This window comes from Notolepis coatsorum, assembly GCF_963971535.1.
Source record: "Notolepis coatsorum genome assembly, chromosome: 2".
Lineage (NCBI taxonomy): Eukaryota > Metazoa > Chordata > Actinopteri > Aulopiformes > Paralepididae > Notolepis > Notolepis coatsorum.
In genome coordinates this window covers 208,184,620-208,210,471 of record NC_140166.1, presented here as the reverse complement: position 1 = coordinate 208,210,471, position 25,852 = coordinate 208,184,620, and the positions used below count along the sequence as shown (strand labels likewise).

The following is a 25,852-nucleotide window of genomic DNA, read 5'->3' as shown; positions in this document are numbered from 1 at the left end:
CAAGCTAACGTTAGCTGGCCCCAGTCCACTAGCAGCATGTCGATCTACCAGCAGCATCAGCAAGCTAACGTTAGCTGGCCCCAGCCCATTAGCAGCATGTCGAAGTAGTAGTAGCATCAGCAAGCGAACGTTAGCTGGCCCCAGTCCACCAGCAGCATCAGCAAGCTAGGATAATAACAACAATACTTCCGGTCCGGTCGGTGGGCTTCAAAATAAAAGTCTAAACACTGGAAAAGACGGAGTGGTGGGCTTCAAAATAAAAGTTTTGGGAAATAAATTTCTCAAAAAAAAATTCTCTAACCGGTCGCAATAATATCGCTTATCGCGATATTTTCGGGGGCAATTAATCGCCCAGCAAAATTTGTTATCGTGGCAGGCCTAGATTTTTAAAACATTGCCCTTCTAGCATAACCTCCCCACCTCAACTACAACACTTGAGTGGTTGATATTTGTCTAGCTCTGTATTATGATTCAGATTCTTCAACTTTTTAAAACATTAAAATGTTCATACATTCAGAAACGTGAGATGCTTGTTTTTTTATTCATTATTGTTGTAGACTATAATAGGGCTGGGCGATATGACCAAAAACGTTATCGCGATAAAATTATAAAATTATTTTCATATAATTCGATATCGATAATTATCGTCGATATAATGTCCGTCAAGTTTAATTAACTTCTTATGCTGCTGCGAATGTCTCAAGTCGAGTTGATGTCGTCATCAGTCCGCGCACGTTACACGTTAAGCAAGCGGAGTATCTCATGACAATAAATATGACACTAAAATACTCTCTTCCGCCACAATATATTGAAACGAACTGTATACCCCACACTACTATAAACGTGGCCTCAGAATTCAAAACACACACATACTCGGCACGTAAATATATAAAACGTCGCCGTGCAAGCTAATTAGCCTAGCAAGCCTGTAGTATCTAAGCGCTGTATTCCATGACAATGTGCTAAATATTACACTAAAATACTCTCTTCCGCCACAATATATTGAAACGACGTCCACTGTATATCCCCACTACTATAAACGTGGCCTCAGAATTCACGTCACACACATACTCGGCACGTAAATATATAAAACATCGGCGTGCAAGCTAATTAGCCTAGCAAGCCTTGTTGAGTGAGTCCTACCTCCTTCCGGGTATATTTCGCTCTCGGCCATCTCCTTCACTGATTGGTTGTTAGCTGTTGTGCGTAAACACGTCATCACGTAACGTTGGTTGTTGTTAGTGAGTGAGCTGAGCCGAGGCTGAACGGAGCCAAGCTTGGAAAATCGATATATCGAAACTTTGCGACCACGTTTCATGTTTATTTCGAGGAAATAATTTATCGCGATAGTTATCGTTATCGTTTTATCGCCCAGCCCTAGTAGAACAATCTATACAATACAAGGTGGATAAATAATGGAAGAAAAATTATTATTCTAGTGTTTATATTCTACGATTGTTTTTACAATAATTCTATTTGACTATTATAAATATTCATGTCATTAGTTTGATCTTTTCGCCTTATCTTTCATTCCTGAAGTCTACAGTTTTTACTTGGCGTTCTTCCTCTTTTTGTTTAGATCAATGAGTTTGTGGACGCTAGAGACTTGAACATGGGGGCCTGGTTTGAGGCCCAGATTGTGAATGTGACCAAGACCCCGAAGATTCCTTCAAAAGAGGATGCTGATGCCAAAACAACAGAAGAGGAAGTTCTCTACCACGTCAAATATGAAGAGTGAGGACATTTACTTTCTCATGTATTCCTTAAGATTGTTGTTTCGGAGTTCTTGAAGGGGGACAAATGTTTTGGAAGCATATATTTTTTTTAGGGTGTACTACAACATGTTGGAAAAAGCCTGCACTGTACTCTGCCTCCACATTCATTGAGAATGTGCTTCAAACCCTTTTTGAGTCGTCAAAAGTGATCTCTCCAGGCAGCTCAACAAGGAAATTAAGGAAGTGCGAAGTTACAGTGAAATTAAAACTTAAAATACATTTTCAATAATAGGCTGAGAACCATTATCTGGAAAATGTAAAGCTTCTAAGGGGGCAGGCACAGTCTTTACATCCAAATCAGGTGAATAGTGTAGGAATTAAGACAGTTTCCGCATGTGCTCCCCCCCCCCCCCCCCGTTTTAAGGGACCAAAAGTAATCGTAAACTAACAATCGCAAATCAAATAGTCACTTTTAATACTTGGTTGCAGAACCACCAGGCTGAATAATGGCTTCTTCCTGGATGCTGTGAGACTACTGAACAGCTCATCGCAGCTCATCACTGCCATGCCTCTGCACACTGCACTGTAGCACTTTATGGCACCTATCTCTTTAATTTTTTAATCCGTGAATCATATTAGTCTTATTGAATTAAATCAGTTGTTACTGAATTAGACTAGGTTTTATTGAAATGGATTCGTTTTCTATTGAATCAGTTCACCGTGTTTTTATTGAATGATTCGTTTTTACTGGATTTTTATTGAATCAGTTTGTCTGTCATGAGGATCAGTATTTTAGTATTTATTCTAGTATTAAATGGCTATAACAGAGACCGGAGTGCTGTATCTTGTGCTTCCATGTCGATGGAAAAATGACAATAAACATAACTTTGACTTTGCAGTCAATGAAAACCTGAAGTCTAGAACCCATAGACATCACCAGACACTGGGTTTTGTCCCTGGTGATGCTCTGCTCTTCAGCAAGTGAAGCAGTTCCATTCCTTTTCCATACTATTCTCTTCATCATTCTGGTACCCCCACAAGTTGATTTGTCTCATCTGTCCATAGGATGTTTGTTCCAGAACTGTACAGGCCTTTTTTTTTAGATGCGTTTTTGGCAAACTCTTATCTGGTCTTACTGTTTTTGTGGCTCACCAATGGTTTACATCTTGTGGTGAAGTCTCTTGATTATTGACTTTGACAGATACACCTACCTAACTGTTGTAAAGGGATTTTTCTTCACCAGGGAAATAATTCTTCGGTCATCCACCACAGTTGTTTTCCGTGGTCTTCCAGGTATTTAGTTGTTGCCGAGCTCGCCAGTGTGTTCTTTCTTTTTAAGCTATCTTTTTTTGCTATCTCTCTGATGGATTTGTTTTCAGCCTAATGATGGCTTGCTTCACTGATGGTGACCGCTCTTTGGACCTCATATTGAGAGTTTACTCAACGGATTCCAAATACCACTCTAGACCTTTGATCTGCTCCTTGTAAATGAAATAATGAGGGAACAAAACTCACCTGGCCATGGAACAGCTGAGCAGCCAATTGTCCAATTACTTTTGGTCCCCTTTTTTTTAAAGGGCGAGGCACATATATAAATACCTACATTTACCTGATTTGGATGGAAATGCCCTCAAATTGAAGCTGAAAGTCTGCACTCGAAGCACATCTTGACTAATCCTAATTTACAAGCATTTCCTCTTCCATAAAATGGTACTCAGCCTGTTATTGTATTTTAAGTTTTCATTCCGTGCTCCGTTTCCTCATTGAGCTGCCAGGGGAGATTCTGGTGACGACACACTCCCTACACGGCTGGTTAATTCTCTCTCGCTGATTTGGTAAACATGATAGTGTGACTCATAGCTCGGCCCTCACTCAATTTCAAAGAACTCCAGCGGGCTGGTCATTTGAATTTCCTGATGCGTCAATCGTGTCTCCTTTGAGTCTCTCGCACGTCTGGTAACTGTAAACGGAAGTAAATGCTCAGCCCCCTCCTTGTGTGTGTGTGTATATGGTAGGAGTGCCAACCTTTGTCTGCCATTGTCTTTGATGCCGGTCCTTTTTTGCCTCTGTGTAGAGCTGGAGCATGCGTAGTAGTTTGGGCTATATCTGGCCTCACTATATATGTACAGAGCTGGCTGTGAGATTCCCAGAGTGGAATTCCCCTTAAGTAGTGATGATTTATGGTCATGTGACTTGATCATTAATCCTAGACCAGTACCATTGCACCTTCTAAAAACAATCTTATGCATATAAGAGCACTCTGTCCTCTGGACCTGGCAATAACAATGCTTCTATTAGGGTGATTGGGACACTGTAAACTTGTCCTTTGGACGAGACATTAAACCAGGATTCCAACTGAATTGGGTTGTTAACCTCTTAATGTGCAACGGCCTGGCCCCCGCGCCCTCTTCAGGACTATTTGCCCACCGGCGCCACTTTGCTGACCTCTAGCGGCTTGGGTGTGAATTTTTTAATGCAATATATATATATAGAATTAAAGGCCAACTTGCATGTTAAACCCTACTCTTCAATTATGGGTAATTTACATCATTGGTATCTATTTTCATTATTTATTTTTTTCCATTTGCCGCCGGAAATTCCACTCTGAAAGGGTTAAAAAGGTCCACGCACGAATAACATGTATGGAGCAAATCAAAAAGCTTATCAGACGCTATCAGTGCCGTGATGTCACTACCGGTAACTTATGCCCGTCCGGGTCATAGTACTACTGGCTATATGGCTCTGGCTAACGTTACCCTGCTAACGTTAGCATTATGTCTACTGTCGTGAACCATTTTAAATTGGGGCATGTAAAAGAGTTTTGGGAACGAGTAAAATGTGCAGGTCCTCTTCTCAGACCTGTGGGGCAAAGCACTGCACACGCATCATGCCGGCTAGCAAGCTACATGTTGATATGATAGCAGCCCCTCGGATAGCACTCGGTGCATCAGTCACGAAACGGGCTACCACGATAGCTATTAGCTAACTAACGTTACAAGCTCAAACACCTTATAACTACTACTATTGTCGTGTTCATAAGTTCCCTGGCAGAATACTTGTGAGGACAAAGGTATACAAAGAGGAGAGAACAATTTTAAATCGGGGCATGTTAGGAGTTTCGAGAATGCTGGCTAGCTAACTTGGCTACTAACGTTATATACACAATATGTACAACGACACAATGATTTACATTATTACAAATATGGTAACGTGGTTGTGGCTTTTACAAATAGTGGGTAGCTTTAGAGATGAATGGCTATGATCACGGAGCAATAGTGTTAGGTGAAACAGATACTAGCTCCTCGGCTAGTAGTAACAAGAAGCCTCCTTGCTTCCTGCCACTACCTGCCTGTGATTCTCAGGCCCTGCTGCCCTGTACCTGGTGTGACGTCATCATTAAGATGACACACGCACGCTATGAACCATGGATTAAAATATCCACATGCGTGGTGGTTGTGGTTGGGTAGACTAAATGTTTCATAAAAACGCTAAAACTGGGTAAATTTCAATTTTTTTTCTCTCCATGAAAGTCACCGTTGGCCTAGTCACATTGTTTATTGAACAATTACAACCTGCAAGTTGGCCCAATTATTATTTTTTGCCTGTCGATGGCCGTTTCAGGTGACAAAATTCAGCGGTTCTCGAGTTACATGCCGATATGCGAGGCGTGCGCCAGTACACTGCAGACCTTTTCTTTCTTTTCTTGAATACCTCTCCCGGGGCTCTAGCTCCGTCAATCATTTGGCGATCTCGAAAATTATTGCTTGTAGCCAATGAGTGGCTTTTCAATGATACCCCACATGGTATCAGAGCTATGTTATTTCATTAGCACTCAAAAGTGATCTTTCTTTATTGTATCAAACTTCAGAATGTTATCTTTCAAAAGAGACCAGGCTTGTGCATGTGCTATAAGTATAAAGTATAGTATTTTGGTTTGCAAAAAAAGTATGCAGTCCAAAAAAAATGACACTTTTTGGGGCCCCTGTTAAAACCCTTTGGAGGCCAAACCCCAGATAAGTCGGGTTAACTCGCCATGCTCTGGGGGCCAAACCAGAGATATTGCAGGTTTTATTCGCTATATCCATAAATTTTTCATCCATCCAGCCTGACGTTATCATTGGGAATGGGTCTGAGCTCGCAAATACTAACGTCTCCCGGATGGTATTTCACATCATTGGAATCCCTCTGGCTGGGGCTGTGCATCAATCTAAGAAGTCCAGTCCAGGTTTTCCTTCTCGGGCATGCAGTATCGTTATAACTAGGGATGCCCCCCGGACCCCGGTTTTGAACGGGAACCGGTACTATATTAGAAAATACCGGAGTATTTATAAGCTCCGACGTCCTCGGTACTGCTATCGATACTCTAGAGAAATTATTATTATTATTTAAAAGTTGCGAACGATCCTCTCTCTGTCTCTGCACGAGAAGCGAGCCGCAGCCAGCGAGTCAATTATTACACACACACACTCCTCGCGAGTCGCTCGCTAGTGCTACACATAGACATACGGGTACTACATACGGGTACTCCTTAATGAAAGCGCCCCGTGCTATAGCGCGCTGCACACAGACAGCAGCTCTGCATGCACTGAGTCGTGATCATGGCGGATAGCGAAGCGTTCTAAAGTATGGATATACTTTACAAGGGTCAATGCCGACAATGCACGTTGCCACAAGTGCAACAAAACATTTGCCAGTAAGGGTGGCAATACGAGCAATCTATCAAAACATTTGTTGGCAAAACACGATATTATTGTGCAGAAATGCGCGTATTCGACTGCCTTGCGCGCAGTGTCCCATCTGCATCCACGTCCACTGCAGCCGGCCGGTAAGCCAAGATACTGAGTTTCCTAGGCTAATAACGAATTATTACAAATAGGCTAATAAACAAAATAATTGTTTAGCTACAAATACTACAATCTAAACTTTTTATAGATAGTCAAGCTGAGGCGTCAGCCACCCATGTGTCCCAGCCCAGTGAGCCCAGGGCCACCACACATCCTCCCTCTACCTCCCTCCACCACCCAAAGTCCTTTCTCCCTAGCAGCTAGAGGAATGATGATAGAGGATAGGGTGAACGAGTGTCACAGGGCTGTGACAAAGTTTGTTGTCAAAGGCCTGCACCCCTTCTCTACAGTGGCGTCCAAGGGCTTTAGGTAACAACTAATCATTCAGTCAGTGTATATAGTTTTTTTTGTATACATAGTTGTCTAACTTGTTTGTTGTTGTTGTTATAATATAAGTTATTATTGAAGCAGCTATTCCCACCACTCCACACAAATTTACAATAATTCAATCATTTCTAATCTTTACTGTAGGGAGATGACTAATGCTCTCAACTGCAAATATAAAAATCATAAAAAAATAATCAAAAAGAACCGATAAGAGTATCGATAAAGTACCGAACCGTTAAGCAGTATCGATAAGAGTAGTAGTATCGATAAAATCCTAACGATACCCATCCCTAGTTATAACACATTGACTGGGGACACTCGGAGCAGTGTGGATTATGTGTTTTGGATATATAACGTTGGATCAATAAACGCGATCAATATTTGGAATGGTGATAAGGAATTGGATTAATCTTTTTGCAGGACATCAGATGTGAGGTAAGGACTTTATGTTATGAATCTTGGGTTAATCGGATGTTCCTATCGCCTAATTTGCTGGAGTTTATTGAGATGAGACGGAACGCTCTATAAATATATTCATATTCATCACGGTGTAAAACGGAAATGTATGAAAAAAGTATCTTTCGTGCATGTTGACTGGAAGCAACTCATTGACGATCACCGTGTTATTTAGATCTATTGCCATTATATTTTACGCACTCTCAAAGAAGTCCTATCCTAGATTGGATAACGCACTGGCACTGAAGGGCCATCAGCGCCCTCTGCTGTTGGTGCCGGAAGTGTTAAGAGGTTAAAGAACCCAGGGCGTCTATTGCAAAGACGTTCATGGTCAAATTCCCAATTAGGTCTCTGGTCATCTAATCCAGGGGTTCCCAAACTTTTCAGGCCGGGGCCCAGAAAATAAGGCGTCAGAGAGCCGCGGCCCAATGCACATCGTCTGGCTTCCTTTTTTTTTTTTTTTTTGCCAGGCGACCGATTTTTTAAGCCAAATATCACTTCAATCCTATTAAGTTAGTTCAAGTTAGTTATTCATTTATATGTGCTATTTATGAGAGGGCTAACTTGTTGCAAAATAATAATGATAATAATAATAGCCTCATTAAAATACTATTGTTGCTTCGGTTGTTTTCAGCGTTTTATGTGCATAATCTGTTATTTAGTTTGAAATGTTCGTTGAAATAAGTAGATTTTTTGTTTTTGTTTATTAAGTTAATATAAAAACCATATAGTCACATTTTAGAATACAATAGAATAGAATTTTAGAATACAACTAGAAACACTGTCCTGGCCTGCTTCTAAGTTCAGTGGCCTGACAAAAAAATTTAAAATAAAAAATAAAAAAATAAAAAATAAAAAAAATATATTTTATTTTTATTTTTATTTTTTTTTAAATCATCTCGCGGCCCACCCGTGGCTGCTCGCGGCCCACCTTTGGGTCGCGACCCCGACTTTGGGAACCACTGATCTAATCATCCCCCTCCTTATCAATAGGGATGGGTACCTTCACATTTGAACCGGTACCTGTGAATTGCTACCAGTACCCTTTTCGGTACTTTAGTTTCTAAAAATGTAATCTACATGTAATCTCGGTTGTAAAAAAATTCTTCCAAACTTAATATTTTATAAATAGATAATGTATTACCTTATTATTTACATCTTACTGATGTAAATCACTTTGAACTGCAATCCCCTGTATGACAGGTGCTATACAAATAAAGTTATTATTTATTTAGAAAATATATACAGTCACACATCAAATTATTCTATCTGCGAGACAGCGCCAACATGCAACAAGTCGAAATTCTCCGCTATCTCTGTCTGCATGTCCACTGTGTGTCTGTCAACTATCCTTTGGTCCAATGACATTCCCCCACCCACAGTCTGCGAATTAGAGGCAGAGTAGGGGACAGGTTTTCACAGCAAGTTTGGTTGTCTCTCACCTGGGGCAGTGCAGAGCCAAGTTATAATGAATATTTTTAGAATGCTCTGGGGCAGTGTAGCGCATTATGTTTATTATATATATCTATGGTGTAGCATATGTTAGTGGGGCTCCGTCGTCTCAAGTCTACTAGTAAGTAACTTACTCCCATGCTCGCTCGCACACACGCTCTCTCTCACGCTCACACACATTAATGATGAATTGAAAATGGGGGACCCTGATGTAAACTAATAATTTTTTTTTTGCATTATTGACAATTGGCACTGTTGGATCTCACGTGAATCGGTAGTCGGTAGGTACCTTTTTTTTAAAAGTACCGAATTCGGTGCTGGTGTATGGCGGCCATTGAGCCCACGGTTTGGTGCTACACATTGGTGGTTTGAGGGCTCTATACTGTAAAGCACTTTAAGCGTCTAGAAAAGCACTATCGGTGGGATGTTTGATTCACAGGGCTATAACCTGTGGTGTACTTAATTATCTAAGAAAGGGGTTCCACCATATGCTTTAGGTCATTAGTATGGGTGTAACGATGCAACCTCACTGATTAATTCGATTACGATTCTTCAGGCAACAATTCAATGCATCATGAAATCTCTTTTCACCACGATTCGATACATTTTCTATAATTCCCCCCCAAATTTTGTATACACAAATGTGGCTGGGGGAACTGATTCACTCCGCATGAATGGACTATAGGTCAATAAAAACGATACAAAATAAAAGATTCTCGATTATAATCTATTCTATTCTAACATTTTCAAATCGATGCAGTTGAATAGTCACATTAGAATCGATGCATCGTTACACCCTAGTCATTAGATATTTGTTTTTAATGCATTGACTTTCTAAAATGCCCTACTAATATCGATTTGCAAGGCTGTTCATTGGAGGGAAATTTGGAACTTGTTAACTCTCAAATCAAACAGATTTATCTGTTTCAGTTTTTGGTATAATTATGAGAGGCTTACAGTTGTAGAGGACATTGAGGCATGTCCACACTTATTAATCCTGCAAAGGCTTGCATTGGTTTGGTTGCCAGTGCCTAAGAACTGGAGGAACATTAAATTGAATGATTAATTTAAATTCTGAATGGTTCCTGCTTACTCCACCAGTAGTCAGCCCTGTACCATTCCAACATGTATTGTCTATGCTACTTGGCTACATCCTTTTTTAGGGAGCAGTATGTAGGAAGCACCTGTGTTATTATGTGTGTGAACTGAATACTGATTGTGTGTGGTTTCTACCCCCAGTTACACAGAGAACGGCGTAGTGCAGTTGCTGGGGAATGACGTGCGTCCCCGCGCCCGCACCGTGTACCAGTGGGACCAGCTGCAGCCGGGCATGGTGGTGATGCTGAACTACAACCCAGACGAGCCCAAAGAGCGCGGTTACTGGTACGACGCGGAGATCCAGAAGAAGAGGGAGACACGCACCGTGCACGAGATCTACGCCAAGATACTGCTCGGGTGAGGGGGGCCACTTCTGCCATAGTCTCCTAATTTCATCTCTTTTTGAAAGGGTGTAACAAGGTGGTGACGTGCCACTGACTTAATTTGTGGGTGTTGTGAGTTATCTTAGATGGTATTGGTCCAGTTGTGAAATTAAATGGAGATTTAAGAGAAATTACAGGTAAAAAAAATTACATTTTAACTCTTTCAATGCCATGCCTGGTTTTCCGTTTTACCGCTTGAATGCCACCATCCGCGCCAATGTTAACGTTAATATCGCCTAATCTATGTTTTAAATTATGGCTATGTGTCTAATCTGCCCATCGCATTATCAAATACTATTTTCCAGTCAGTGCTGTGAAGGCAGATTCTTTTTTTATCGCGTCGTTTCCGTTTCAGAGCAGTTAGAAAAGCCCCCGTTTTGATATAAAAAACAGCTCATTCTGGAGCATTCTATGAAAATCGTCTTTTAGTGGAATATTCCACAACGTTGATATTCGTCGGCCTTTTTATGAATCGTTTTCAAATAAACGCTAGATGATCAATATTATACGTGCACGCACGCACATTACGGCCGCGCACTGATAATCGCCCCGTTGATTTCCTCTCTGACTTTTACAATGAAACCGAAAGAAGACATTTCACAAAACAGCTTATAACTTCATCAAACTTACTCCGATTATCCTACCACTGATAACACAGAGTCCTTACCTGACATCAGATGGTATCCAACTGGTATATTCCAATTCCTGATCACCATTCGAAAAAATCGATACGTGTATGGATCCAACACGATACTGTAGATCTCCATGATCAGCGGGGATCTGAGGCTCCAGAATGAACTGTGGTAACCCCGGCTGGATCAGTGAACTGGAAAATGTGGAGTACCGGATTTTTTTTTCCCCCATTCATTTTCATTGAGTCCATTCCAAAATCACTTATGTCATCTGGGAGACGACAGGGGGCGCTTTTTTCCACAGTGATTGTCGGCGCCCCTCGGCTATACTCGGGTAGGCTCGGGTGATGCAATAATTTTTCAGATCGCAAAAACAAATAAAAAATCCGAGAAATCTCGTGAGTGGCTAGCAACCACCTATAAAAAAACAAGAGAAATCTTGTGAGTGGCACTGAAAGAGTTAAGAGGTTAGATGTAGTGATGGGCACGAATAATACAGTAGGCTACTTGTTTTATTACCACTTAATTGACTAGTGAAATTGGCATCTTGCTTATGTTCTGTAATATCTTTCACATAAAGGTTGGTAAAAGCTTGCACCAGTTACAATTGAATCCAGTCCCGGCACAGTTATGCTTTTCCGTTGAAGACGTTAAACTCTTGTGTTGCAGTATGGAGACATGCAGGTTTATGTCATCCAGATAAATGTTCATTTAAGTTATGTACTGGACTACTAAAGCACTCTAACAGCCCATCCTTACTTTGATGAAACTGCCCCACAAATGCTGAAAAATGTCCCCCAAAATCGGTTCACATGGGAGAATAAAGCTCCCTATAGGAGTGACCTTCCTGTTGTGGTGTTGATCCTTATGAGCTGAGGTATTTGTATTGTGAAACCCGTGCTGAGAGCTAGTTTCTTTCAGTGATGCCGGTGACTCCCTGAACGACTGTCGAATCATGTTCCTGACGGAGATTTACAAAATAGAAGAGCCTGGAGCCACGGATGCATCTGCAGCCGGAACCGCCAGTCCTCTGAAAAGTAAGCTTTCTCATCAGGGTGACCGCAGCTTTAATTATTATTTTTTTTATTAAATCTCTGCGCATCGAGACGGAAACCGGTATATATTGATGCGAGGACATGGCGCAACCTAACGTCAGTGTAGTCTTTTGAAAGAGACCCAGGGCGTTCGAATTTCATAAAACTACACTTCCCAGCTCACACCAATAATCAATCATCTGACTTCCTTTTTAACGTTCTTTTTGGGATCATATCTCACAGGTCGAACAAACCTGAACGTTATTGCCATAATATAGAACGTAGTTAGTTTCTTTACCTTTCTGTGAACGTCTAGCAAAAAAACAAAAAATGCAGAAAAATGGCATTTACATTATAGAAAAGGAACTGTACTTACAATATTCATTCACGGTTTTTGCTGCCCTGTCGGGGCGCCTGGTTGTACTAAATCCAGATTGAACTCTGCCATTGGAAAGGGGAGATTTGGCTCGATCCATAGTTGTGTGACTTGGCCATAATACGGTCATTTATAGGCCTTATATTCTATATTCATATTTAAAATTGCATGTCTCCAGATGGCAAAATTCAGTGCTTTATTATTCATTTGCTTAGATCTGATCTCAAGAAGGTGCTGAATGAGTTTTTTTTATTTCTTTTTTTTTATATATATTTTTTATCATTGTTTGCATGTCAAATAGGACTTTTTTTTTTTTCTTTTTTTATTCTCCTTTGGTTCATTACAATTTACTCAAGCCTAGTAATGGGACACACTATTTCTGAGACTGGGAATACATTCCCTGAGATCCATAGATGTCCCTAGATAGATGGGAACATGCAAATGTACCTTGTAGAAGTGGAGCAATCTTCCATTTACTTGGGTATGTATTTTTAGGTGAATTTTCAGAAAATATGGCTAGAGGTTAATGTCATTTAAAGACAAATTAATATTTCTTTCACATTAATAAACAACAAATGTTCTTTAGCTCAACCAGTTAGTAATTTAGCCTCACAGCAATTTTTTTACAGACTATATTTTCACATTTGACATTGAAAATTGTCCTTAAAAGTAATTAAATGGTGGCATTAAAATGTCTTAAATTGAACATGCTGATGCATAACCTTGCTGAAACTTGTTATTTGCTCAACCATAATAATTATGATGCAGTCTGTGATTTCTGGCTGTGACCAAGCAGCTAGTACACATCGTGTTGGTCGGTCCATCCATCCTAAAAATCGATTAAGGGAGATATTGGATTTTTTGGAAAATGAATTGTTACCCCTAGGTCCACCCAATTCTTACAAACCCAGGAACAAACATCTTTCACTGTCGTTGCTCGGCCAAACCATACATTGAACGGTTTGTGTAAAAAAAAAACTGAACCATTCACGGCGCTCAGAAACGGTCCAGTTCACCTTCTGCTACTGTAGGGTCTTATTTTTCTGTAAAGGTAACATTACTATAAAATTCTTGATTCTCTAGGATCAAGTGGACCCGAGTGCAAACATTGCAAGGACGACCCCAAAAAGAACTGCCGCTGGTGTAACTGCCACGCGTGTGGCATCAAGCAGGACCCTGACAAGCAGCTGCTGTGTGACGAGTGTGACATGGCCTTCCACATCTACTGCCTGGACCCCCCCCTCACCGCCATCCCCGACGACGAGGACTGGTCAGTGGGACAGGCGGCCTTATTCCACAGAGGGGTCTTACGGGAGCGTTCACACTGAAGTTCGTTTGAAATTGACAGAAGTGAATTTTGTTGCAGTTTTTTTTTATTGGTTTGGTTATGGTTCACTTTGCCAATTGACAAACAAACCAAACTTTCTAAACTAGCTCGGTAGGTAGAGCAGTCCTCTGGTAATCCGGAGGTTCCCTGTTCGATTCCCACTCCTCCTGGGCAGCGTGTTGGAAGTGTCCTTGAGCAAGACACTTAACCCCCAACTGCTCCCGATGAGCAGGTTGGCACCTTGCATGGCTGCCTCCGCTGTCGGCGCGAGTGAATGGGTAAAAATGTGAGGAACAAATTGTAAAGCGCTTTGGATGAAAGTGCTATATAAATGCAGTCTATTTAAACAAAGCCATGTGATCATGCAGGTCAGCCTTTTATCAGACATAATTTTGAATTTCATACGTGCCAACATTATTCATGAGAAGGAGTCTTCAAACTTGCAAGAATATTTCTTTCATTTTGGTTTTGTCCTCATTCCTATTTGTCGGAGGCGCTCCAGGGTTCAATCCAACCGGACTAAACGAGGCGGGTGTGAACGCGCCTTAAGTGAAGACATCTCGACCATCTGTAGTCTATTGGGGCACCAGCTGACATTAGATTTTCACAGGCTGTAGTGGGCTCATTCTTTAAGCTAGTCATGTAATATGAAACTAGATGGTGTGGAACCAGTAGGGCCCAACCATGTCATGTTAGCTTACCAGGACAAATATATATATATATATATTAATTTCTGGGCTTGTACAGACCGGGGTGGTGGAAAAGAGCTTGGACCTTTATTTGAGTTGTTTATTGTCTATACATCTGTTATATTCATGACATGTTGGATTGTTTCAGGTATTGTCCTGGTTGCCGTACCGATGCCAGTGAGGTGGTGCAGGTTGGAGAGAAGCTGAAGGAGAGCAAGAAGAAGTCGAAGATGGCCTCCGCCAGCTCCTCCACCAAGAGGGACTGGGGCAAAGTGAGTCGTCTCAGACACTGTTTAGAGTGAAGTTTGCTGTAAGGCTCACATCATTGACAATGGTGTAAAATATCTGTTGAGCTACTAGCACAGTGGAGCCTCTTATCGACAGTAATTGGCTTGTGTTTTATTCTGATCTTTACCAATAAGCGAGCTAGTTGTAGCTTCGCATGTGAGCAAGATGGTTGATGACCCAGATTGTTTACTAGGTGGATGGAAACGTCTGTTTCAGTATGTTGTCTCTTGTCCGACTGCGCCACCCAGTGGCCATTTCCAACGGCTCCTCCAAGAGGAAAGTGTTTTCAGAGGACCCGTTTGAAACATTATTACTAACGTACTACAATAAATGCATATCATCACAAAATGTGTTGCCGTTGGAAGAGCAGTGGGTGTGTCTAAAAATAGCGGTACGTTTGATGAGGGTGGCTCATTGGCTGGCAAATGAATGTTGATAACATTAGCTAAAGTTGGGTCTTAGGCTTTATAATGTTACAATCTTCAATAACATTGTTTGTGGTTATATTTGTGTGCTACCATTGGCTGTAATGTTTCGTAGCTAATGCTAGTTGAGTGCAAAACGGATGTTATTTTGCACTTTGGGGGAAGACCAGACAAGATTATTTTTAATGCCTTATGTCCGTAGTTTTACTGATTTGTTTCCTCTCCTCTGGATGTCAGGGTATGGCCTGTGTCGGACGCACAAAGCAGTGTACACTCGTCCCCTCCAACCACCATGGCCCTGTGCCTGGCGTCCCTGTGGGGTCCCTCTGGAAGTTCAGAGTGCAGGTCAGGAACATGAGTGTATGGTGTTTGATGGACAGGTACTCTCCAGAATGTATTTGTGTGAAATATTGATTTTCCTCACTCTTATTGTGTCGTCAGGTCAGCGAGTCTGGTGCCCACAGGCCACATGTAGCCGGGATTCATGGCCGGAGCAATGAGGGAGCCTACTCCTTGGTTCTCGCAGGAGGATATGAGGATGATGTGGTGCGTTAATGAGTTGTTCTCTCTTTTGGTCTAACTGGGCTCCGACTAGGCTGGCTACTGCACAGTCCTTACATTTCTAAAGGTGTCTTTAGTGCAAATTGTGCTGATGTCTCTTCTTGCCTTTTTAGGATGACGGGAATGAATTTACTTACACTGGCTCAGGTGGGCGAGATCTGTCTGGGAACAAGAGGACAGCTGAGCAGTCGTGTGATCAGAAGCTCACCAACATGAACCGGTATGTTTCTATAAGCCTGTAATTATACATTGATAGACTGATTTCAAAAGGTTTATTTTAGTGACTCAACTCGATAGACGCTGTGTTCAAGTATGGCTAAAGATCATTAATATACCACAAATCGAATTGGCAGTTTTGAATACTCGTGGGTGTTTTTGGTCCAGATTCAAAGATTGGTGCTTCTGGTTTTTTTATTCATACAGAAATGAATAATACAAATTCAATCTCATCTTGGTTGTCTTGTCCCATTTTTGTGTTATGTTTGTGTTAGCTGCATTGCAATATATTGATAAAATATTACTGAACTGTTTATTGTAGCAAAATGTGTCCTAGTATTGACTAAACAAATCATTGCATTAAGTATTGTATGGTAGCACATGTCTGAGGTTTACACCTTTCTATGTTTTAATAATTTAAATTCTATTTGATTAACTCCAGCCAGTCATCGATTGCACATGGCTCACCCATGCAGTTGGCTGTTTTGAATCTAATTTGCCTCTCTATACTGTGCTTTTGTGTACACCAGGGCACTAGCTCTCAACTGCAACGCCCCTGTGAACGATAAAGATGGAGCTGAGGCCAAGAATTGGAAGGCAGGAAAGCCTGTCAGAGTTATTCGCAGCTGCAAGGGTCGCAAGCATAGTAAATATAGCCCAGAGGAGGGCAACAGATATGATGGAATCTACAAGGTATGATAATTTCACCAGTTGAATGCAACAGAAATGGAGAACCAGCTAGTGTTGAGGGGTTCTAGTTTGACTCGCATGGACCCATCTTTCTATGCAGGTGGCTAAATACTGGCCAGAGAAGGGCAAGTCTGGCTTCCTCGTCTGGCGGTATCTCCTGAAGCGCAACGACGATGAGTCTGCACCCTGGACAAGAGACGGCAAGGACCGTGTCAAGAAGCTGGGTCTCACCATGCAGGTAAACATGACTGCATATACATTATATGAATAGTACCTTTGTGCTGTGGGTTTTGTTTAATTGTTACCTTCTCTCTAGTATCCTGAAGGCTATCTGGAAGCTCAGGCAGCGAAAGAGAAGGAGAAGGAGAAGGAAAATGACAATGAAGAGGAAGAAGAGGAGACGACCACTAAGGGGAAGAGGAAGAGGAAATCTCAGGGCTCTGGTGAGTTCCTAATATGTAAAGTAATGCGGGTTCCCAGTAATATTGAATGTATAACCTGGTTTGAATACACTTAAAAGATTCACGGAAATTTGTATCTGCACACTGGATTATAACTCCCAATACTTTAATGAATACAAAAGCAACGTTTCAACTAGGGTTTGGTACCGTTCCCATTTGAACCGTTACTGGAATTCGGTATCGGTACCCAACGGTACCTTTTTTCGACTCTTTAAAGGAAAACTCCAACATTTTGGGAAATTAGCTTATTTGCCATCTACCCTGGAGTTAGACAAGAAGATGCATACCTTTTTTCTTCTCTGTGCATGCAGTAGGAGTAGGAAGGCGCGCAACGTTAGCCTAGCTTAGCGTCAGTCACTGGAAGTAGGTTCCTCCATTAGCCTAGTTCCCAACATCTTCCTACTGCATGCACAGAGAAGAAAAAGGTATGCATCTTCTTGTCTAACTTCAGGGTTCCCAAAATGTTGGAGTGTTAAGATGCATACCTTTTTCTTGCAGTAGGAGTAGGAAGACGCGCACTGTTAGCCTAGCTTAGCGTCATTTACTGGAAGTAGGTTCCTCAATTGGCCTAGTTCCCAACGTCTTCCTACTCCTACTGCATGCACAGAAGAAAAAGGTATCATTGCTGCATCTTGTCTAAATCCAGGGTAGATGGCAAATAAGCTAATTTCCCAAAATGTTGGGAGTTTTCCTTTAATAACGGATCCAATTTCTGTCGTAAAAAACAAGTCCAAACTTCTCAACTTCAACATTATTTATTGTAACGCCACAAAATAAATCTCATGTATTGTGTTTTTAAATCTTCATTTCTTTCACTATTTGGGCAATTTCTTTCACTATTTGGCCAATTTTACACTTGTGAGTCTATGGAACACATCTGTAAGGTTTATATATAAAAAAAAAAATCATTGTATTTCTAATCAAGTACTCTAGAGCAGCATTTTCTGCACTTCCAGATTCCAAGCTGTTTTTGCCTCCGCCCATACTCACAATGCGCTTTGAGTGACCGATAACTTGACTACTTAAATCTTAATATGTACCTTTTTTTATTCTGCACCTGGCCTAAAACGGGTTGGATGTGCACTAGGGGTGGGGGAAAATATCGATACGTAGTAGTATCGCGATACTTTGCGTGGCGATACTGTATCGATACAGGGACGCCAAGTATCGATATTCCTAAAAGAATTTAAACGCAATATTAATATCGCAATACTCGTATCGTGAGGTCTCTGGTGATTCCCACCCCTAATGTGCACACAGCTACTCTACTGTGCGTGTATGCACATCTATGCATGTAAACATGTAAATTACCATTGGCTGTAATGCACCCAAACAGCAGACTTAAATTATGCTGGAGAATATTATGCTCGTCTTGTCCACTTAAAGCTACCAGTAGCCTAATGGTCAAACTGACTGACGCAGCGACACTCGCCACCTCACCTGGACAAACTAAACTAAACTAACTAAAAGGTCCTGCTCGTTTTTGGATTTAAAGGCTACAGGCATCAATTTCTAATTTCTAATGTTAACTGAATTTAGTATTCCTTCTTCCTAGTGTTGTATGACTGTACATGATGATTGTCAAAGACGGTTACAAAAGCACTCTATAAACACCCCCCAGGAGTGATCTTTTGGACTACAGCAAAGGGTTCCATGGTACCAAAGTAAACGGAATGGTCTCTAGGATTTTTATTTTACACAAACCGTTCTATCCTTACTATCAAATCTTAGTAAAGGCATAAATAATGAACAGATGTGCCCTTTTATGCAGACAACATTGTTTGCAGTCTCTTAACTCTCTGAAGTATCCGTGTCTGACGGCACTACAGTTACATTTCATATAACGCAGAGGCTGATCGAAATTTGTTGGTGCTGCCGGTAGACTATCACTGTACGATCGGAAGTGCCGTTGTGTGTCATTCTAACCCTTACAGAAGCTTTGTGGTCCTGCCTTGAACTTTCCATAAATGTGTCTCCATAAATCCATTTAGTTAGATCCAGCACTGACTGTATCTTGTGATTATTTATAAATTTTTCAATTGACTACGGCAGGGGTCCCCAACCTTTTTTGAACCAAGATCTACTTTTTAATTTACCACCTAGCCGAGAGCTACCAGCCAAAATTGTATATTGTAAGCAGTCATTTGAGGCTTTATAAAAGCAGCATAATGAACACAAATCTGCCAGTGCCGAGTCCGACCTCACCTTAAATAACAAACGGCATTGCTTGTTGTAGTTAACAAGGAGAGGCAGAGTTGATTTTGCGCAAAAAGAAAAGAAAAAGAAATTTTCTTTTTTCTTTTTTTTTAATCAAATTTTATTAATCGAGATCTACTTGAAATCAGCCCGCGATCTACCTGTCGATCGCGATCGACTGGTTGGGCACCACTGGACTACGGCAACCAACTGTATTTCTTGGTTGACTACACTGGACGTGATGTCACACTAACGCCAGGCACGCTCAGCCAATATACTATTCGTTTTATTAGTGTGAATTTTATCCAGTGCACATTTGGATAGTATTGTGTTATCCCATGGATATATAGTTGTTTTTTTCCCATACATTTGATTTCGGCATATAATTTGACGGAATCCACACAGAATGACCAGATGTGGATGTGGACAGAAAAATAATGTTGAATTATTTCACGTCCGACGGATTCAAGTTTGACAGAGGCTGGCGTGAGCTGCGTAGTGTAGTTACCGGTATATGAAATTCTTTCATAGGACTACACACGCGTATGGCGGCTTCCTTTTTATTCCAGTCTTAATTCATCTGGGATGCGCAGAGATATTTATGAACTCATATTTCGCTAATAACTTAAATCATTGGTAAACAAACTTATTGCTGAAAATATACACTGACTGCAGTTTTGATAGGGTTAGGGTATTTACTCTTGGCTACATTTGAAGAAAAGGAAAAAACACTACATTAATTAATACAGACTGTATTGATCTATTTATCTGTATTGATCTATTTATGGCGTGAAATTATTGTCTGTCTGGTACCGGACTGCTCGGGCTTAACACATTGGTTGCCAGCCGGATATGACTATTTATCGCTTGGATGCCAGCACGTTATCAATGGGAGGACGAGCACATTTGCGAGCGATTAAACTATATCTTAAATTATGGCTATGTGTCTAATACACCGTCGAGTATCAATGACTTGCTTGCAGTCAACATGTACGAAACGGATTGTTTTTTCATCAGTACATTTCCGTTTTATACCGTTTTGAATAAGAGTATAGTTTTGAAGATTTCTAGTGATTCCAGAGAAATCCGCGAAAATAGCCATTTACTGGAATACACAAAACACGTTGTCATTTTCCGGCTGATTTATGAATAGTTTTCAAATAACGCTAAGATTATCGAGAGTATTTGTGTTCTTATGCACGATACAAAAGCAGGCTGGAAAATCATTTATTTGTGCCGCGCTCAGCGCAACGCCACACACACGTTGTGAATGCTGTGAAAAACAACTCTTGATTAACCCAAAACTGGTAACATAGATTCCTAACCTCAGATCGGATGTTCTGCAAAAAGATGAATCCAATTCCTGATCGTCATTCCAAATATTGATCACGTTTATTGATCCAACGTTATAGTCCGAAACGCATAATCGACGTTGCTCTGAGGGTCCTCAGTCAATCTGGTAACACAACACTGCTTGCCAGAGATGGGAAAACCCTGGACCGTTTTTCGGAGATTCTCATTTTGGCGGATTGCTCCAATTCAGATGAGACAACATCCTCCCCCACTGAACTAAGCCATTCTGATTTTGACTGTTTTGCTGACGTGAATAAGGCACTTATCTCAGCCCCTGGTTGTAGTCACCGCCCACAATCAACAATTCGCTCAACAACGGAGCAGTGGGAATAATGCGGAAGCGGTTTCCCTGTCCCCGACTCCCTCTCTATCTCTCCACCTGCATTTTTACACACTCGCCAGTCGAGCCGCTCGCACATGCGCGCTCACGGAGCGATCTCTCCTCTCTCTCTCTCTCTCGCTCGTTCTCTCTCTCGTATGTATCACGCTGTGTGGGTGACTGTCACTCAAAGCGCTTTGCGAGTATGGGCGGAGCCCAGCCCAAAACAGCTTGAAATCTTAAAGTGGAAAAATGCTGCTTTAGAGTACTTGATTAGAAATGCAAAACAATTACTTTTTAAAACCTTACAGATGTGTTCCATAGACTCACAGGAATTGTGTAAAATTGTCCAAATAGTGAAAGGAATAGCAAAACAGGGAACCTTTAAAGATTAGTTAAACGCATGTTTCACGCATATTGGCTCTTTAATAATGCTGTGTAACTAGAAATATGTATTGGGGCTGTCACTTTCCCCAAAAATGTAAAGCTTAAGTAAAATGAATTAAATGTTTTATGTAGTAAGAATGTAGTGCCGCACCGCCATCTGTGCGCTGCATTTACATCACAGGACAAAATGAGAGCAACACGGCATGTGGCACAATAATCGTTTATCTTGTTTTCATGATTGTGAGAAGCTAAGATTGAACTCTATTAATAATAATCGCCCAGCCCTACAAATTTGTGTTCTTTTTTCCTCATATTTGTCAGTAGCTTCTTTGGGGAGTGACGCTATATTGTAAAACGTTTCTACTTTACTAAAAAAATTCTGTTGCAGGCTCTACAAAGTCTACACCAACCAAAAGCACTCCCAAGAAGATGAAGGTGGAGGGGTACAAGCTGACTCAGGAGCAGAAGGCATTGATCAAGAAAGACGAAACTAACAAAAAGCTGTGGGCTGAAGTCATGGAGTCGTTGGTTCTTGGACCGGTAAGAAGTGCCTTACGTAAAATATTTTTCTTATAAACGGAGTTCAGGTTCCCTTAAAATAAAATCTGTTGCATAAAACACCCTCAAGTCCTCTGCCCAAGTATTTAAGTTTAACCGTTGCACAAAAGACCTTTTAGCAAGCGAAGTATGAAAAAGGCATGGTACTCTGACTCGATATTAACCCCAACCTGGTCGAGTTTATGGTGATGAGTGGAAGGAAATGAACTCATCCTGAGTAATTGCAAGCGTTTAAGGGATACTGTGCAATACCCTTAAGTAAGGCTCTCTGTGAAGGAGAAATTATGCCTCGAGTGTCTTACTTATGGAGAACTTGAGGTCTTTTGTGCACCCAGTCCATGATACAAAAAAAAACATGGGTTGTGGAACAAAATGCTAAATGCATCACATTCATTACTGCCAAAGGAGAAATGCTCAATAAGGGAATGAAAACGAATCTATATGCAAAACTTTAAGAGAAATTTGTGTTGCGTTTATATTTTTGTTAAGTGTATATTGCCCAATAATCTGAAATATTTAAAAATAAATGTGTAGTTTTCTATAGGTACGAGAACATGGACGCCCATTCTGTTTATTTCCCTTGCTTCATGACTCGAAATGGGGGGAAAGAATATTTGAAAATGTCTGGCAATTATCTCATTGGAATTCCTCTTTAGGGCACCACTGTTTTGCTGCTCGTCTAAAATTCTACTGTTTTGTAGTCATTGTTGGCTGTGAATAATACCACGGAAACCCACGGGTGTTGAGTTATACTGTTATTACTTATCAATACTATAGAACGTAAACAAGTTTCTACTTATCAATACTATAGAACGTAAACAGTTTCTAAGGACCTTAAAAAAAACGTTGTTTCTGCAGAAATTCTTGAACAAAGTTGAAGAAGTCTTCCTCTGCATTTGCTGCCAAGAAGTAGTCTATCAGCCGGTTACTACAGAGTGCCAACATAATGTCTGCAAGGTGAGTTCAACCTTTTTACGTTGAGAATTTATTTCATCTTGTTGGTTCAAGTGATGTTGACAGTCGGGGTAAAGCAAATTCTAGTTTATTTTTTTAGTTTATTTATGCATGTTAGGACATAGTTGCTGATAACTCTGAAAAGACTTTGTGGAGTTAAAACACAATTTTTGTGTTCAGGATTTTTTGGGGTGGGCCTGAAATCATGGCTCAATGATTCACTGGAGCCTCCTTAGCATAACCCCTCTAACACTCTGGAGTTGTAGCACAAAAGTGTAGCATAGCGAAGCTAATGCTAACCGTATAATGTATGTAAATAGAAAATGTTAAAGCAATTGGCGCCATACTCCGGGAGGTAGAGTTAAATAAAAACATTTGGGTGGACTAACCTAGTTTGCTAGTTAGTAAATTCACGCTTTCTCCAAATAGGGTCCATTTGGTAGTTTATAGCTAAACATTTAGTGATTTTTAAGGAAAATAAAATTTTACTTGAGCTGAATTAGAGCTATCTGACTACACTGACAAATGGTCTGAGCAGCCAGATTGAGTTTTGTAGCTGGGTTTTATAATAGTTATTCATGTCAATCATTAAAGATTTGGCTGGGTCGTTAAACATATTTATTTGACGAATTCGGAACACTTATTTTTTGCTTTACCCGGACTTTAAGTGGTGGAAAGTTAAAGTGGGAAAGGTATTGAAAGGTAAACTGTCTTCGTTCCAGGAATGCCTTCATCGGTCGTTCAAGGCAGATGTGTTCACCTGCCCGGCCTGCAGATATGACCTGGGGAAAAATTTCTCTATGAACACCAACAAATCGCTGCAAACACTTTTAACTCAGTTGTTCCCGGGATACAGCAATGGACGGTGATTATTTGTTGAGAGGGACACCCAATGGACTTTGAGGCGGGAATTTAACACAAAAGAATCAGTTTTTCTTAATATATTTTACAATTTAAAACTTTTGAATCTGTTTTTTTTCTTTTTTTGTGGATTAAAGCGCCACCCCTTGTTGACGTTGGTTTCCGTTTTTGCCATGAAGCATAGTTGATGTAACTGTAAAATTCCTCCGTTAACAATGCATCTTAACCTCATTCTCTCAAACGCGTCCTGTTCAAATACAAAGGTAATGATGGCCATAATAATTTAAAAGTAAATCCCTCCATTTTTAAACTGAACACCTGCTAATAGAACTTGTACTTATAATTAGTCAAATTTTTTGCCAGTTGTGATTTGGAAATCGCATGGCATTGCTTCTTTGTAGCGTCTATACTGTGACATGAGGCTGTCTGCGACCTAAAGCTATATCCTATATGTGCTATGTAGTTGATGACAAAGAATTGATCCTAGGAGAATAGTTTATTCCCTAAATATTCATAAAGTAAGCATCTAGTCCAGGTGGGGGGGGGGGGGTGCTCATTGATTTAATGATCTTTAACGTTCCTTTTAATGTATTGTTTATTACGTTTTATATACCAATGTTTTTACATTGTAGAGTTCTTGCTACGAGGTTTTTGAACAAGTGACAACTTAATTTGCTGTTTTTTTTTTTGTTTTGGTTCTAAAACGTTTAGGTTCTAAAATGTTTAATCTCCTGCCCCTCGAACCAATTTGATGGTGTTCCATTGTATGATGTATTACTACCCTTTACATATTTGCCTTAATTCTTTCACTGCTGTATAAGCATAGGGCTCATTTTGATCATACCCAAAGAGGCCGAAACTCTTAACCAATAGTATAATGTAGAATTCCCTATTTGGGGTATCCATGATAATCTGATTGGAAACGCCATTTAGCTCTGTAGAATATATCCCTTTTGACAAATGTTTTTGATTATAGAAATTTGTACTTTGAAATTTGTAATTTTATGTTTTATCTTATATTGGTAACTATGGGTTTTGATGCTGATCCTTGGGGCTTATTCTTGGGACCACTTTCTAAATGTCCAGCCTCGTACCAGTGTGTCCAATTACTCTTGCTTATGTCTATAATTTGTTTTGAGGGTTAAACAAAAGTATGCACACAGAGACCCAAGGACTGGAATTGAAAGCCCCCATGTATGTTAAATGAATGCCAGTGGCTGCAGATATTGGTAATACCTCATATTTACAAAGATTTGCATAGACTGGAACAAATGTATATTTTCTGAAATTGTATATTTTTAGTTCATTTAGTTTTGATATGTAGTTGCTTGCACGTGTTAAGTGCAAATGTTTTCAATAAATTCAGCTTTTTATACAATAAAATGACTGCTTTTGTTACATGTGCTTTCTCCCATGTGTTGTATGTTATTAATGTTAGCTGTGCTCTTTGGTACAGATGCTTTTTTCCCTGTGTGAAATGAGCCATCCAATTATTAATTAAATGAAATAACCTGAGATGGGGAAACACATTTTTGGTTAACTCATCATCATTTCTGTCCATTCTTGACCATGTTGGTTGGGGTTTCAAGAAAGGCTGAGAACCACTGCTCTTATCAGATGGAGCTTTTAAGAAATTTGTTTAATTAAAGTTTCCATTGGAATGGGGGAAAACAGATTAAATATTTTGACATTGATGCATGGTCCATTTGAGTCACGTCCTGTAGAACGAGGAGTGGAGCATGTATTACCACCACCAGGTTGGGGGTTCCACGCCATATATTCTAGTTTTTGTAATTGATTAGATTTGATATCTTTCAAGTACTTTTAAAAAGCCTGTACTTGTACCAAATATTAAGACTTTCTGCTTTTACTAAAGTTATTTTTGAAATATTGTAATTTTACTTGAGTGTCTTAAAGGAACACGCCAACATTTTGGGAAATTTGCTTATCGTCTTCTCCAGAGAGATACAAGAAGATGGATACCAGTAGAAGGCTATATGGCTGCATGTTGGCCTAGCATAGCACAATGAATGGAAGCGGACATGAGCGGTTAGCCTTCGGGGGAGGTGTTAGTTGGACAATGCCTAGCCTAACCGGTCATGTCTGCTTCCATTCCAGAGGAAACTGGTATTTATCATCTTGTCTCCCTCGGGAGGAGACTAAGCTAATTTCCTAAAATGTTGGGTGTGTTCCTTAAGAGCAGTGGGTACAATGAGATCTAATTTAAAGTGAAACTATTCAAATGAAAAA

At 40.4% G+C, this 25,852-nt stretch overlaps 1 protein-coding gene across 2 annotated transcripts in view; it reads left to right on the top strand.

Annotated features, from left to right (window-relative positions):
• The window catches only part of uhrf1 (ubiquitin-like with PHD and ring finger domains 1), a 32,395-nt gene extending 7,264 nt beyond the window's left edge, over positions 1–25,131 (top strand). For both annotated transcript variants that reach the window (XM_084309146.1, XM_084309147.1), the window contains exons 4-17: positions 1,580–1,734; positions 10,034–10,249; positions 11,829–11,944; positions 13,401–13,587; positions 14,482–14,605; positions 15,284–15,391; positions 15,488–15,592; positions 15,721–15,827; positions 16,354–16,516; positions 16,614–16,751; positions 16,830–16,956; positions 21,618–21,769; positions 22,646–22,744; positions 23,464–25,131. In XM_084309146.1, the coding sequence (XP_084165272.1) occupies positions 1,580–1,734; positions 10,034–10,249; positions 11,829–11,944; positions 13,401–13,587; positions 14,482–14,605; positions 15,284–15,391; positions 15,488–15,592; positions 15,721–15,827; positions 16,354–16,516; positions 16,614–16,751; positions 16,830–16,956; positions 21,618–21,769; positions 22,646–22,744; positions 23,464–23,610 (1,944 nt within the window). In that variant the 3' untranslated portion in view covers positions 23,611–25,131. The remainder of the gene's footprint in view (positions 1–1,579; positions 1,735–10,033; positions 10,250–11,828; positions 11,945–13,400; positions 13,588–14,481; positions 14,606–15,283; positions 15,392–15,487; positions 15,593–15,720; positions 15,828–16,353; positions 16,517–16,613; positions 16,752–16,829; positions 16,957–21,617; positions 21,770–22,645; positions 22,745–23,463) is intronic.
• Positions 25,132–25,852: the final 721 nt, after the last annotated feature.